The 14,693-nt window shown below is 47.5% G+C and overlaps 1 protein-coding gene across 1 annotated transcript in view; it reads left to right on the forward strand.

The window, feature by feature from the left end:
* The first annotated feature begins 7,018 nt into the window (after positions 1–7,018).
* WNT3 (Wnt family member 3) overlaps positions 7,019–14,693 on the forward strand; it is a 49,120-nt gene continuing 41,445 nt past the window's right edge. The window contains exon 1 of the mRNA XM_086766575.1: positions 7,019–7,098. Within this exon, the coding sequence (XP_086622701.1) occupies positions 7,019–7,098 (80 nt within the window). The remainder of the gene's footprint in view (positions 7,099–14,693) is intronic.

A 14,693-nucleotide genomic window follows, 5' to 3' on the forward strand; every position in this document is an offset into this window, starting at 1 on the left:
CAGGCTGCCCAGAGAGGCGGTGGATGCCCCATCCCTGGAAACATCCAAGGCCAGGCTGGACAGGGCTCTGAGCAACCTGATCCGGCTGGAGATGTCCCTGCTCCTGGCAGGGGGTTTGGACTGAATGGGCTTTAAAGCTCCCTTCCAGCCCAAACCATTCTGTGATTCTATGATTTAAAATTTCACCGTAAGTACTGCTTCTTTCTAAGTCCATTGCTGAAGCAGCGTCCCCACGTGATGCAATGGGAGCCAACACTATTTCAAGCAAAACTGTGCCAGTCAAACATAATATTTGTGTCCTTGTACTTACTGAAGTTTGAGATGGGTGTCATTGCTAGCTCTCTGTGCTCCAAGTTGTCATAGTCATTAAAAAAACATGCGTCTTAGGGCTTCATTAGGTGATTTATTTTTTTTCTGAACATCTCCATGGCAAGATAGGGGAAAGATCTGAAAATCTAACCAGAGTTTGAACTGTGAGGTGTTATAGGAATTTAAGTAGGTGACAGTGAAAGAAAGATGCTTTTACTTAAAGTTTGCAAACGCTCAGGTTCAGTGGTGCCCAGGCACTGAGATGAAGTGTCCTTAGAAGATTTCTGCCTCACTAGAAATGGTGGAGGGATCAGCAGTCAGCATTTCCATTTCACATATTTCCTGTGATCCCCTGGCCACGGAACAAGATATATGTGAATAAAAAGGAGGAGAAAAACCAGACCACGGGGGGCACCATTTGTGATTCCCTCTGCCCTTCAAACACAAGGACTGGGATTCCAGTTCTGCTCATGTGTTCAGTAACAGCAGTGCTGTTAATGATAAAGATTCATTTTACTACTGTCTGCGATTCATGGCTGTCCCTTGATGTTCCAGCTCAGGTCTGCACAAACAGAGGGTGGGACAGCTCCTTCCTGAAGGAAATAATAGGATATGCATAGAAGTAATTATTTCCCAGGTTTTACAAGCAAGAAATACAGGGACAGATAAAGAATCTGTGCCATCAAAATCATATGAGGAGTCATTGACAAGTTGAGAACAAAGCCCAAGTTTCTTGATATAACAACAGGTACCACAGCAGATTACTCCAACAATGTTTTAAAAATATAATCTTTTATTTCTAAACAAAAAAATCCCTGAAGTCCCAGACCCTTAGCCACAAGGCTTTCTGGGATATTGCAGCAAAAGTTTGGTTCAAAAGAACTTCTACCACCACTGGAAGAGAAAAAATATCCTAAAAGTGCAGGATTTCTATACCAGGAGCTTAAAAAAATGGAGCGAGGTAAGGCTATTCACAGAAAAAAAATAAGCCATAAAGTTATTCCTAAAATGCTAAAAACAATGGTAAAGAGTTTTGCTAAACTCAGAGCTTTCTGTTACCATCCTCTGAACAGCCACCAGACTTTCAGCTAAAGCCTGACTTTCCTCTGCTTTATACCTGTGTCTTCAGCAAAGGGAAATTTTCAAAAAATTATCTAGTAGAAAAAACGTCAAAGTGCTCACCTGAAGAGGTGAAGATCCATTTTCCTGTGACAGCAGATACTTTTCCCCTGTGGCTACCTCTCCTGTAGGCATCTGACAGCTTTACACATCACCTGCAGACAGTGTTCCACTGGAGAGGACAGGCAGCCAAACGAGGAAGGCGGCCTTCCTGCAACGCCGCATGAACCACCAGCTTGCCAGGAGACAGCATTAAAGCTTTGCTGGAGTAAACACGGAGATGAGGCACCCAACAGGAGTGAGGGGTCTGCTAGGTCAGTCAACATAGAATCACAGCATCACAGAAGGGTTTGGGTAGAAAGGGACCTTTTAAGGCCATCCAGTCCACCCTGCCCTGCTCGGAGCAGGGACATCTCCAACCGGCTCAGGTTGCTCAGAGCCTCATCCGACCTGGCCTTGAATGTTTCCAGGGATGGGGCATCCACCACCTCTCTGGGCAGCCTGGGTCAGTGTTCCTCCACCCTCAGCACAAAATTTTCCTCCTTATGTCCAGTCTGAATCTACTTCCTTCTATTTTAAAACCATTACCCCTTGTACTATCACAACAGGCCCTGCTGAATAGTTTCTCCCTGAATGAGAGGAGGAGGTCAACATGTTGGAGTGTAACTCCCACATCACTGGTGATGGAGCACATAGAGAAGCTACATGGAAATACACAAAGATGATCCTGTCCAAAGAAGATTGGAAGTGATGTAATATCCATCAAGGCCCTTCTTTAAATCACGCTGCTCAGGCGTTAATACAGGATTGCTGTTTCCACGTAATGACTGCCTTGGTGCGCCCATTTGACATGAACTGAGATATGAAGAACCAGAAACAGCAAAGTGGGACAGTCTGTTCGAGCCAGAGGCAACATAAGAATCTAGGAGAGAGGAGATTTCATCAAGAAAACTGAGGAACGGGTAAGTTTAGAGAGAAATATCCATGTTACCCGTCATAAGTTAGCAGCAAACACAGCCCTTGGAAACACACAGGATTTGAGTAGTTTAAGGTGGAAAGGACACAGATGTCTCCTTCATGCTTTGGGAAAGGAGTTCTTCAGTTCTTTACATACATTTTAATAATTATTTACTTTAAGACTGATGGCTAGAGCCATGAAAGTACTAATTTGTTATTTTACCCCCACTTTAGGTACTAAGACCAAAATTTAGGTCTTTAAAACCTAAACAAACTCAGCTGCTTCTAAGACTTGAAACCCCCTGAAGGACCATGGTCCCAAGGCACCCATCTTCTCAGTTCCTGCTTCTGGCCATGCCCAGGAGTGCCCAAATGTGCAATTCAACATCTAACACCCAGCTAAGCCACCCTCCACCCCTGAGGAGTCGATCTGCAAATCAAGCACTCTGATGGCATTGCTTAGTGCTGCACCACAGATCACAGGGCTTGTACATTCCCTGCCTTCCCCAACACGTGGCATCAGGTGTCTAAACCCCCTCTGTCAGCAGTTACCCCAGATCGTCCATCTCTTGCCCTTTGCCATCCGGTTTGAGTCATCCTCTTCGCATCACACTGACCATGGGGTAATTCCACCAAAGGTTGCTGAACTGCACCAGGAAGGGTTTGAGCTCCTGGTATCTTGCGCTCCTCAGTGGCTCAGTGTGTTGAAACGCATGCTGACAGCAGATCCAGGAGACTCCATGCGCCCTTCACCTTCCCCAGGCACTTGGTTTCTTCCTGTGGTAGACTCTGACAGAGAAAGGAAGAAAAGCGAGAAGGAGGAAAAGTCACAAAAGTGACAAAAGTCAGAGTGCCGAGGGGAAGGAGAGGCGTATTTTCAGTCTGGTGACAATGCTGCTTTGCTGGAGTGTTGTTGGGATAAACCGAAGGATCCCTTCAGCTGCCTCGGCACCTACAGCGGTTGAGTTCGCAGTACCACAATGTTAGCACAATACAGAAGGACCTTTGTGCAGACATTGTAAAGGCAACAGGGCTTTTCTTGTGCAGCCAAACCTCTAGCTTCCTCAATTTTTTTTTCATTTCTGGGCATATTGAAACTGGTCTGTAAGAATCAGTATTGCCAAACTAGACAGACCAATGTGATTGAAAAGACCCTCAGTAAATAAAACTGTCAGTCAGCGACACAAGGAGGTGTCTATGAGTGAAATTTTGAAATTACACTTTTTTGGATAACTGTCACTTGCTCTTAGAAATTACATTTAAAATTAATGTTTGCTGTAGAACTTATAAATATTTGTTCAGGCTAGTATGAAATATCCCCAGGATAATTTTAGCATATACACATCAGATTTTCATTTCACAGCAGAGAAGACTGAAAGTAAGTCTGTTCATTTCACAATGTGGTCTTCATCCCTGGGAGACAGGTCATACATGGTGTGACATGCCCACCATTTTAAGGCTTCAGGGATCTAAGCTGACACAATGGAAGACAAAACTGAAACTTGCCATTGTTTTTCTACTAATTTTTCTACTTATTTCAGTGGGACCACGTGGAGCCAAGAGTCACTATGAGTCCCATATGAACAGTTAGAGACCAGTACCTTCTACTCACAGGGTCTCACAGAGTCTCCAAGCCAAAGCAACTGCAGACGCACTCGAATCACAGTTTCTTCCCAAAAGGTAGGACACCGGGAATTCCTCATGATGCCGGGACAAACAGCCCTTGGTGTTCAGAGCAGACGAAGAGAGGATCGGATGGGAGAAGTTAAAAGGTGTGGGAGGACAGGCAGCTCATGAAACTTTGTCAGATGCCTCTCAGAGTCTATGGAAAGTTTTCCCTTGACTTCAGTCTGCTTGGGATCAAATCTTTACCAACATGCTCATGTTCATCTTTCAAAACCTGTCTGTGGCCACGTCAGTAGGATGCTGGGCAGTTACTGGGTTCTTCAGCATCTCTGCTGCTTTGGCACTGCAGAGCTTCCTGAGGCAACACTACCCAACGCACAAGAGCAAATAAAGTCTCCAGGGTCTGGGTCTTAGGTCACGTTCCCCTACTTGGTTGTTTGCAGAAGTAGCACTTTGTAGCTCGTTATTGGCTTGGTGTATAAATCCTAGCAAGAAATGGATAGAGAGCATTTGGTAATGCTCCCCAGTGTCTGATGGACAGGAACATCCCAGCCGCCAAGACCTTGATGATGGGGAGATCCTTTTTTCTCTGTTGTCTGGCTGAGTGTCCACACACGGTCCAATCAATCATTCAATTCAGATTCCAGAAGCTTTCCCCAGCTGGATTTCTGCAGTTGGGGATTTTCTGTCCTTTTCCATGGGATGTCAGTCACCTGCATCATCACCTCAGGTATCTCACTTCAGTCTCTCCTTTTGCTGCCTCGTTAACACTTTGACATTTTAATGATGGAAATGCTTTCACTCAGTGCATTTAATCCTTCTGTTTGTGCAGCTCCAAAACATCTACCCACAGAGGTACGAACCTGTGTAGCAATTTAAGGTCTGCTTTTGCTAGATACACTTGCAAGCTCTTAGTGGCCATTGACATACTCCATGGCTTACGTTAACCCGCAAGTTAAAAGTGCCTGTGACCATTCCCTGGGACTGGAACCAGAGAGGCAGGGACACAGGACCATCTTCATCCATCCCGCTAAACTCACCTGACCTCCAAAAGAGGTGGGTCACATCTTAAGGGTCTATGTGGAACAGTTCCTGTTCCACACTGACCCCAAATTGTGACTAAAATTTCTTTTGGGCTTTGCAAGCTGTCCAGGTCAGGCCCATTATAGGGTCCATGCTTCATAGATGGATCTGGGGAAGATTCCCAGGTAGTGTTTAATTTAGTGGAATGGATTAAATCCACGTGGCTCAAAATGCTCATTTGAAAATTATTGCTTTCTTAAACCCAAGTTCAGTAAAACATAGCTGGGTGCTAGGTAAGGGATTTGCCAGGACAAACTACACCAAATAATACCCTTTGGGATTTGAAATCCCGCAAGAGTAACAGTCCGTGTTAAACATCTATGATGGTTCACAGACAACTGGAAAACCCATTGGACTAAGCCTGGAGAAGCTAGTCCTCATAGTGCTTACAGCAGATGCAGGAAGCGACAAAGAGGTAAGATGCAGAGCGAACAGCTAGTGGATGTCCTCTCTTGGATGCATGATGGCCAGGAAACCAACTACCACTTACGAGAACAGCTCTGCACTAACTCAGTGTCCAAATACATTAAAATCTGTAAGAACTGGGAACCAAGAAAGACAGGTGCATCCCGGTAACCAGACAGCAACAAGGGATGCGTTTGTGCCCAGAGTTTTAATATCAGGAGAAGGTCTATAACTTTCAAAACCATGAGATGCCTTGGGCTGCCCAAGGTTGGACCTTGGACCTCTGTTATAGCAATAAATTGATCTGTTGGCTGCTCCTAAAGCACCTAATCTCCAGGTGGTTAGAAACTGGGCAGCTCCACTGCCGGCAAAGAGCTGTGATTGCAGAGGATGCTTCATGAGAAAAAGCACCTTCTTTTACTTCCTCCATTTCTTTGTCCTGTTTTGTTGAGTCATCTCCTAGATCTGCTCCTCTGACACAATAGCTCCCGTAAAAACAGCATCTCTATGCAGTAACAAGGATTTTCATGGAAAATCTTTGCTGGCTCTATTTGCAGCATGCAACCACTTTAGAGAAGTTATAATGCTTGTGATTTTTAAATTATTATTACTTTGTGGGTGATTTTTGGTAATATTTTCATCTTTCTGCATCCAGAGAGGCTGTCACAAGAAATTCATTAATAGGACATCTTCCCATCTGCCTGCTCCCCTCTTGCCATGACGTGACGTTCTTTTCTCAGTAGAAAACCAGGCTGCCACCGCTTTCCCTCTCCATCCATCCCACCGAGATGCTTTGAAAAACCTGGGCAGATTCCATTTAAAGTTTATAACCACTTTTGCCCATGTGGATCACACCAGCACTCTCAGAGGGTTATTCTGCCTCTTCGGTGCTCCTGCCAGCTCTGCCTCCTGCAAGGGTTAATGTTCACCTCCCTCTCCATCTAAAGAATAAGTTGCTATCTCACCCCCGCCGTGAGATTAAGCGCAATCACAGTCACCCTTCATCCTTACCTTGCAACATCTCGGCATGCCAAGCAGAAGCAGGGTCTGCGCATCCTGGGTTTCTAAGTAAAAATAATAATTAAAAAAAAATTAAAATAATTGAAAAAAAAACCCCACCAAAAGTCTCACTGCCCCAGTAAAGACTCTTGCAAAGAGGGTTTGTCTGTGGAAGCGAGGGCTTGGAACAAAGTTGTGGGGTGGAGGGGGAGGAGAGGGTGATTGACAGCCCTGGGCTGAGACTCATCCCTCACCTTGGGCCATGCGGTCTGATTGGCTGCCTGCTGACATCCCCAAGCCCTGCACTTTTTAATAGACGCTTTTGGATGATCTACAGGGAAAAGGCTTGGAGAGGTGTGTTTCTGACAAGCCAGAAAGTCATCCGCACCACAAGGGACTTTGTTTAACTCTTCTTTTTTTTTTTTTTTTTTTCCTGGAAGGAGGGGGGATTATTCATTTTCGCACTTCATGTTTTTCTGAAAACTTCGCTGAGATTTTCCCCTTGCACCAGCCTGGACTAATGGATTACCACCTGCTTGGACTAATTTTATCTTTTCTCTTCAATGGCACAAAGGTCTTAGCTGGTTACCCAATTTGGTGGTAAGATTTCTTCCTCCCCCTTCCCTCTTTCTATGATTGATTTATGAATTAATTAATTATTAGCTATGGGGTTTGTATGTTCCTTCCTTTTCACCCTTCACCCTGCTGAGCTGGCCACAACTACGTGTTTGATTCTAAGCATAATTTCTTCGCATTTGACTGGTAATTAATGAAAAGTTTGGGTGTTATTTTTAAAGGGCAATGTCTAGGTTTCCCTTTGCGCAAATGGAGTCTTCCTCACCACTCTTAATTTCTCCATTTTCGTCACTGTAGCAATAGGCATTTGTTTTAGATATAAAAGGATGCGGTTTTATTTTCTTGTGCCTTAGGAATTTTGTCTGTTGCATGACTGTGTAGCAGGTATTTTCTTCCTTTCCATTAAATTGTGATCTATTCTTTAAAAAAAAATTGAATTCTATTTTCTTTTTGGCTGCTGCAGTTTTTTAGACTTCTTTCTCTTCTTTTGTTGTATTCTGTCATGTGAATTTAGTCGGGCAAATAAGCTGAGAACGCAAATGGCACCTGAGAAAATATCCATTAGTGAAATTCCTCAAAGATGGATTTTGTTCCTTTTTAATTATGGAAATGTCACTTATTTCCTTGCACTAACAATAAAAATATTTTTTAAAGAATTGCTTATATCTTATAATGTAGCTGATAAGTAATCTGAATTACTTATTTCAAAAATAAATATAACACTATATAAATATATTAATAAAATGCAATTGGAAGCACTTTAGAACAAAAAATACAGAGTAAATTATTTCAAGTCATTGAAACACAGCAGACTGTGAGTTGCATAACAGAATATTTCGGTTAATTTCTCTCTTTATTGTGTAGGATTTTGCATTGGAATACGTCTTGTTAAGTTTCTGTATGTGCCAGGTAGGGGCTGTGAGCCTAATGATCTGTAGGGCAAAGAGGGAGATGCTGGCATTTGGTGCTGCTGAGATTCTTGGGTTATTTTCGCCTTTCCAGAAAAGTATTTTTTTTTTTTTATTACTGAATTAGATCCTCTCGGTGCCAACATGGAGATGGAAAGAAGTAGGTGGGAGTGAACTTGGAAATGGACTGCAGTGTCTGGGAATATTTAGAAATCAGAAGGGAAAAGTCAATTTTTTTTTTTAATAATCTGCTTATTGCGGTGGACTTTGAGAATGAAAATGTGCCATTCCAGTAGAGAAAGACTGAGAACACAATGAGAAGTGCGCGCTCAGGAAGCGTTTAAAAGCTACACAGGTTCATGAAATGGCTAAATCACAGCATGTTTTCCTGAAGAATTAAATTATTTCCTCGCCCTGAGTGTGGCTGCCTAACTTTAGGACCTAAGCCTGGGGCAAGGGAGCCCACTGAAATACAGACAGGATGGCTTTGATTCCTTACATCCCTTTTCTCCTTCGTCTGGAGACCAGCATGCCTGAACGGGGGTGCGGGGTGGGTTGCGGAACAGGTCACAATGGCACGGCGGGGTCTAACAGCACGAATCTGCACGGGGCAGCGGCACCTTGCCGTGACACCAGCTCTCCCGGGGTCTCACCAGCTCCTGACTCGCCTTGGGCTTTGATATAAATCGGGATTTAACACCCAAATCGAGGAGGATTTTGAGTCTCAGAATCAGGAACAGAAATCTTCTTGGTGAAAAGGTCTGTTTTTTCCCCATGAAGCAAAAATGTCCCCCTGAGCAAAATGCCTCTCCCTGTTTTCAGGAGAAGATCCTGCAGACAGGTGTCTACCCCATGTCCTTGCCTTCTCCAAAATCCCTACAAGTTCACCCAAAATGAACAATACAGAGAACACGTAAGGCAGAAACACCAGGGACATGACAAGCAGAATCCACGGGAAAAGAGGGAGCTGAACAAGCTATCTGCAGAATTTCATTCAATAAGTCCGCATCTCGCATATTTTTTGGAGATTCTGGCAATACCAAGCCGCTGGAGAGTCCCTGCTGCATGGAAGGGGGGTGATGAGATGTCCCACATAGGTTTGAGGGGCTATCAAAAATGGCATGGGGTTTTAGAGGGGTCTTGAAGGCTGAGGGAGCAGAAGGGCAGAAATACCTGGCGCCAGGGCTCCCCGACAGCTCCAGCAGAGACAATGCTTCCCGCAGCACACAAAATTAAATAATTAAATGTCTCCTTCAGTCCCACCGGAGGCTTTGAAGATTGGCCCCGTGGAGCTGAGTCTTACGCACTGTGTGCTCTAGCATGATGTGATACATACTCCTAAAAAAAAAAAAAAAGCATCCTTTTCCTGTTGTCTGCCTGCTGCACTGATTTTTCAGCAGGCGTAGAGCAGACTTTGGGGGACGAGTCCCCCTTGCAGGGTTCAGCACACGAGACAGGGCAGGGTGAAGCAGAGATGGGGCACAGCATCGGCCCAGGCCCCTGCACCGGGCTCCTGTGCCCTTCCAGGCCAGGCTGGGCTGCAGTCGTTTGGGCTTTCTCATCCCCAACTAAACCATCTCTGACAAATACGAGCCCTTCGGGGAGGCTGTCCACCTTGCAGGATCCCAATACTGCTGACACAGAGTGCCCGGTCCCGCCAGTGCAATGTATTTTTCAACTGTTTAGGGAATATTTTGGCAGCAAAACCAAAACAGAACATTCTGCTTTGGGGCGTAAATGGGAAAAATGTTTATTCCTGTGTGGGGGAGGAAGTGTCTGAATGTGCACAAGGAAAAGGATTCCGATGAGAATGGGGTCTCAGCGCCTTGTAATCAGGTTTAGGGGCCACTGGAACAATCCGGCTGCTCCGCCAAGCAGCCAGACAATGCCTGCAAGCAGGACTCCACTGATAGTGCAGGGAAAGGGATAAAGGCAAAAAGATGGAGCTGCTGAGTGGTTGCACTGAGCTGTATTTTTACTGAGGGGGCAGGCAAGGATGCTGGTTCCGCTACCTAGAGAGACCACAACCCAACAGCAGCCCTCCAGCTCGCAGACTGTCATGCTGGAGCGTGGATCCTGCCCTGGGCCTCGTTGCTGAGATGTTGTGTGCAAGGCAGGGAGGCTCAGGCCATCGGCTCTTGACACGGGGAGCGGTCTGGACGGACGGGCATGCAAAGTGAAGGGCTTCGCTGTGCAGATACAGATCTGCAGCATCCAGGCTTGCTGGTGGCAGTGGGACAGTGGAGCTGCTGGGCTGCAAAGCCAAGAGGGCAGGTTGCAGTCCAGCCCGGTGATTGCTGGCAGCTCCTTGGCATCATCCTGTCCCTAACCAACTAGCATTTTCCCAGGCAACGCCTGAGCAAGGTCGAGGGGTAACGCAGAAGTGGCCTTCAGTGAGCAGGGTGGTATTTTGCCAAAAGTACAACCCTTCTTCACATGCTTCCATCCTATTATAGCAGTGAAAAAGAACAAATGGGGCACAGATGGGAAAAGGTCATCTAAATGCTGTCTGCAAGAGTGCTGACAAGAGGAGCTGAAGGCAACAAAAGCTTCTTCAGATATGTGTCCAACACTTAGGCTGTCTGGGTTACCGCTGCCAAAAGAGAGGCAGGGTAGGGAGAGACAGAGAGATGTGGTGAGGCCATGGAGACCAGGACTGCTGCTCCTCTTGACCCTTCAGGGATGACATGGATGGAAGCAGAGTGAGCAGTGGGGCGGCGGCTGGCACCCCAGCCTCACAGATAGCAGTCATGGGTCACCAACAGCCTTTGCAGGTGCCAGCAGAAGGGATGGTGGCGACACCAGTCACACCTGCAGTCATTTTTTAAATCCCAAATACCCTAAAGAGACCATGTCTGAGTCATTGGGGTTGGAGGGGATCAAGGTATGAAAGACTAATCGGTGCACCATATAGACAGACTGATAGATGGGCCTGGAGCTTTCTGGTAATGTCCTGAGAAAATTTAGATTAAAACCTAGCCCATGGCCAGAGCTGTCAGATATATTGTGGCCCACAAAACAACTAGAAATCACTCCCAGGATGCTAATACATGTGCAGGGGCTGGAGAAGCCAACCAGGGAGACAACTCCACCCATGAACTGAGAAAAAACACCAAATGGTCTCCTCTTCCATGAGCATCACTCACCAAGGAGTCTTGAAAACTCCTGGAGAAAGGAGTCAGATCTGGAGTCATTGGTGTAAACAGAGAGGAAAAAACTTCAGCCCCACTCCTCTCATCACTTCTCAAGGTGAAATATTAACAGATCACTGCCCACAACTGTGACTCTCTCCAAGTGCATCTTCCCTTTGAGCATTTGTTGGCCTCTAAGCAGATGACTTGGCAACTGGATGAATGGCTTTGTCCATCAAATGTTATTAAACTTTACTTCTGTCCCTCAGAATTGTTTTCAGGGGAAGCTGGAGGCTTTGACAGCTGGCTGAGGATCCCGGTGGCCTTGGGCCCCTAGGAAGAGGCAGATGGAAACGTCATAACATGTTCTCACTGGTCCCACAGCAGCCTCCTCATTAGGAAAAACCTTTGTGTGGAAACCATTTGCATGTAGATGTAGTCTGAGGCGACAGGTAACTCATCTTTGGTAGCTTTCAGTGCCTTACCTTGCTGGAGCAAATGGGAGGTTTCGTTCTCTTGGCAGTCTTTTTTTTTTCATTCTCTGAAGGTTCAAAACGTTTATATCCTGCAGCCTGTGTTTTGTTAAAGGCTTGTGGCCCTTAAAGCTTTATTCAAAAGGAATAAAATTGCAGTGCAGCATCAAACTACGAGAGCAGATTTCCTGATGCAAATCCAGCTGCTGCCGCACTACAAAGGAAGAAGATCCCACGTATAATTTTTGTACAGCTTAAAATGCAGCCAGTTCTGGGGAAAAATGACTAAGGTAATGATGGAGTTTGTCAGTGACAGGGCTGATGGCACTCGCCATGCAAGCCCAGGGGTGCTGCTCTGGCTCCTGGTCCGGCACACGAAGCCAAAGCACCTCCACCAGCAGCCTGCGCCGACACGTGAAGCTCTGAACTGGGAGAGCTGACGCATAAACCACACGTCGCCTTCTGCCGATGCTGCAGGAGGGGTGGGTAACGCCACAGCCCGCTGCCTCCCGACACGTCACAGCTCGCTGGTCAGAGCCGTAGGTGAAGCTACGCGGGGACTGCAGCGAGGCCAGAGGTAACGAGGAGAGATGCGGAGGTGACGTGTGGCTGCCTCTAGAAAACAGCTCTCAATAACTAAACAGCCACAAGCATCCAGGATCTCATGGTTTTAAAGGTCTTCAGCATCTTCTACAGCCAGGCATGGCCCATGGGAATAGATATCACCACCCTGCCAAACAGGATGGTCAGTCCATGCCATGAAAGCAAGAGCTTTCCAGGATGGAGATGAAATTCAGCTTCACTGTCCTGCCCAGCATGGGCAGCCCTAAAAATTGCTGCAGGAGAGCTGCTGAGGATGCACAGCCTGGAGAACCTCATCACACTGCGGGTCTCGGTGGAGTCAGCACGGCCAGCCAGCATCGCCTGTCGGGTTTCTCACTCCCCTACACGGCAGAGTGCAGCGCAGTGGGGTCCTGAGTCCCGTTACAGCTTCAGAATGCTGCTAGAGCACAGCTCTGCAGAGCAATAGAAATTCATGCGTTTCCCTAATTATCAGGGAGTCTTGTTCCCTTGAAAGCCAACCACTCCTGTCTCCTGGGGTGTCCCAGCCCCAGCGATCCGCTCTGTCCCGCAGGGACCATTCTTGTCACTAAATTCAGAGGCAAATTTAAGTGGTCACAAGGAGCTTTTAAGAGGCAGTTTAATTGCAATTCTCATTTGAGTCCTTCATTAAAAGCAGCATTTCACAAAGTGAATCTCCTGCCTCAGGGACCCCATGCAGGAGCACTGGAAATTCATGGGGGACTTCTGGTCACCCAGTTCTCTTAGATCAGGGCTGGCTGTGGGGTGTTGGGGAGGGCACCAGCCAGTGAATTCACACACCAGCTGTTCCACACGCTGACTTGCTCCCCCGGCTCGATGTCAACACTCACCTTGGTGTGGACAGGTAGACACTTCACATCCCACTGATGCAGTTGTGGGTATGAGGTGGGGAAACGGTGACTGTAGTTACCAGTGGGAATTACCAGGACTGTGGCTACCAGGATGGAAGGGATGCCATCCAGAGACACCTAGACAGGCTGGAGGGGTGGGCCTGTGCAAACCTCGTGAAGTTCAACCAGGCCAAGTGCAAGGTCCTGTACCTGGGTCATGGCAATCCCAGGCACAAATCCAGGCTGGGCAGAGAATGGATGGAGAGCAGCCCTGAGGAGAAGGACTTGGGGGTGCTGGTGGACGAGAAGCTCAGCATGAGCCGGCAATGGGTGCTTGCAGCCCAGAAAGCCAACGGCATCCTGGGCTGCATCCCCAGCAGCGTGGGCAGCAGTTGAGGGAGGGGATCCTGCCCCTCTGCTCCGCTCTGGTGAGACCCCCCTGCAGCGCTGCGTCCAGCTCTGGAGCCCCCAACAGCAGAATGACATGGAGCTGTTGGAGAGGGTGTAGAGGAGGCCACGCAGATGCTGAGAGGGCTGGAGCAGCTCTGCTGTGAGGCCAGGCTGAGAGAGCTGGGGCTGTTCAGCCTGGAGAAGAGGAGGCTCCGGGGAGAGCTGAGAGCGGCTCCCAGTGCCCAAAGGGGGCTGCAGGGAAGGTGGGGAGAGACTCTTCAGCAGGGCCTGCTGTGACAGGACGAGGGGTCATGGTTTTAAAATACAGGGAGGCAGATTGAGATTAGATATTAGGGAATTTTTTTTTTACACTGAGGGTGGTGGCACACTGTCCCAGGTTGCCCAGAGAGGTGGTGGATGCCCCATCCCTGGAAACGTTCCAGGCCAGGTTGGACGGGGCTCTGAGCAACCTGATCCGGTTGGAGAGGTCCCTGCTCCTTGCAGGGGGCGGGGGGTGGATTGGATGGCCTTTAAAGCTCCCTTCCAACCCAAAATATTCTATGATTCTGTGGATGATTCCAATATGGTAAGGATCTGGGATGCATGGCTTACTAGGAAAGGTGGTGGGACCTGGTCAAGAGAAGGCTAAGGGGTGTTCAGTAGCAGTCTATGACCTCTTGAAGGGCCCTTACAAACATGATGGATCTTTTCTCCATAATGCGAGGCAATATAGCAAAGGGCAATTGCCAAAAGCTGGGACTTCAGAGGTTTACACTTGCCTGAGGTTCTCCTTGCACAAGGGTGTGGTGTGGCCCTGAGTCAGGTGCCTGTGGAGGTGAGAAGGCTCCCTCCTTGGATATTTGCAGGACTCAACTGAACAATGCCCTGGCCACCCTGGGCTGGTGCTGAGGAGCGTCCTACTCTGAGCAGGTGCTTGGACTGGAGACCTCCAGGCACCCTCTCAGCTGTCATTTCTATGGCTGTGGTACCCCCTTTGACAAGGCCAGCAGCAATGCTGCAAAAGATGCAGTGTTAGAAAAGTCCTGGATTAGTCATCCCCTAGTGCTTGTCTAATGAGGGCTGGGACCTTCGTTAGGCCTCTGAACACAACTAAGCAACTCTCATCCCTGTGACAGCCTCAGGCGTACGATGGCAACATACGACCCAACACACACAGTGCCAAAGAGAAACCTGACGGTCACTCACATCACCCCTCTGTATCCTACACGTGTTCTGGGCCCAGGTGAGAGTCCTTGTGACTCCAGCTAGTTCATGACAGGTCTT

The sequence above is a fragment of the Chlamydotis macqueenii genome, chromosome 25 (assembly GCF_036417535.1).
Source record: "Chlamydotis macqueenii isolate bChlMac1 chromosome 25, bChlMac1.mat, whole genome shotgun sequence".
NCBI classification, from domain to species: domain Eukaryota; kingdom Metazoa; phylum Chordata; class Aves; order Otidiformes; family Otididae; genus Chlamydotis; species Chlamydotis macqueenii.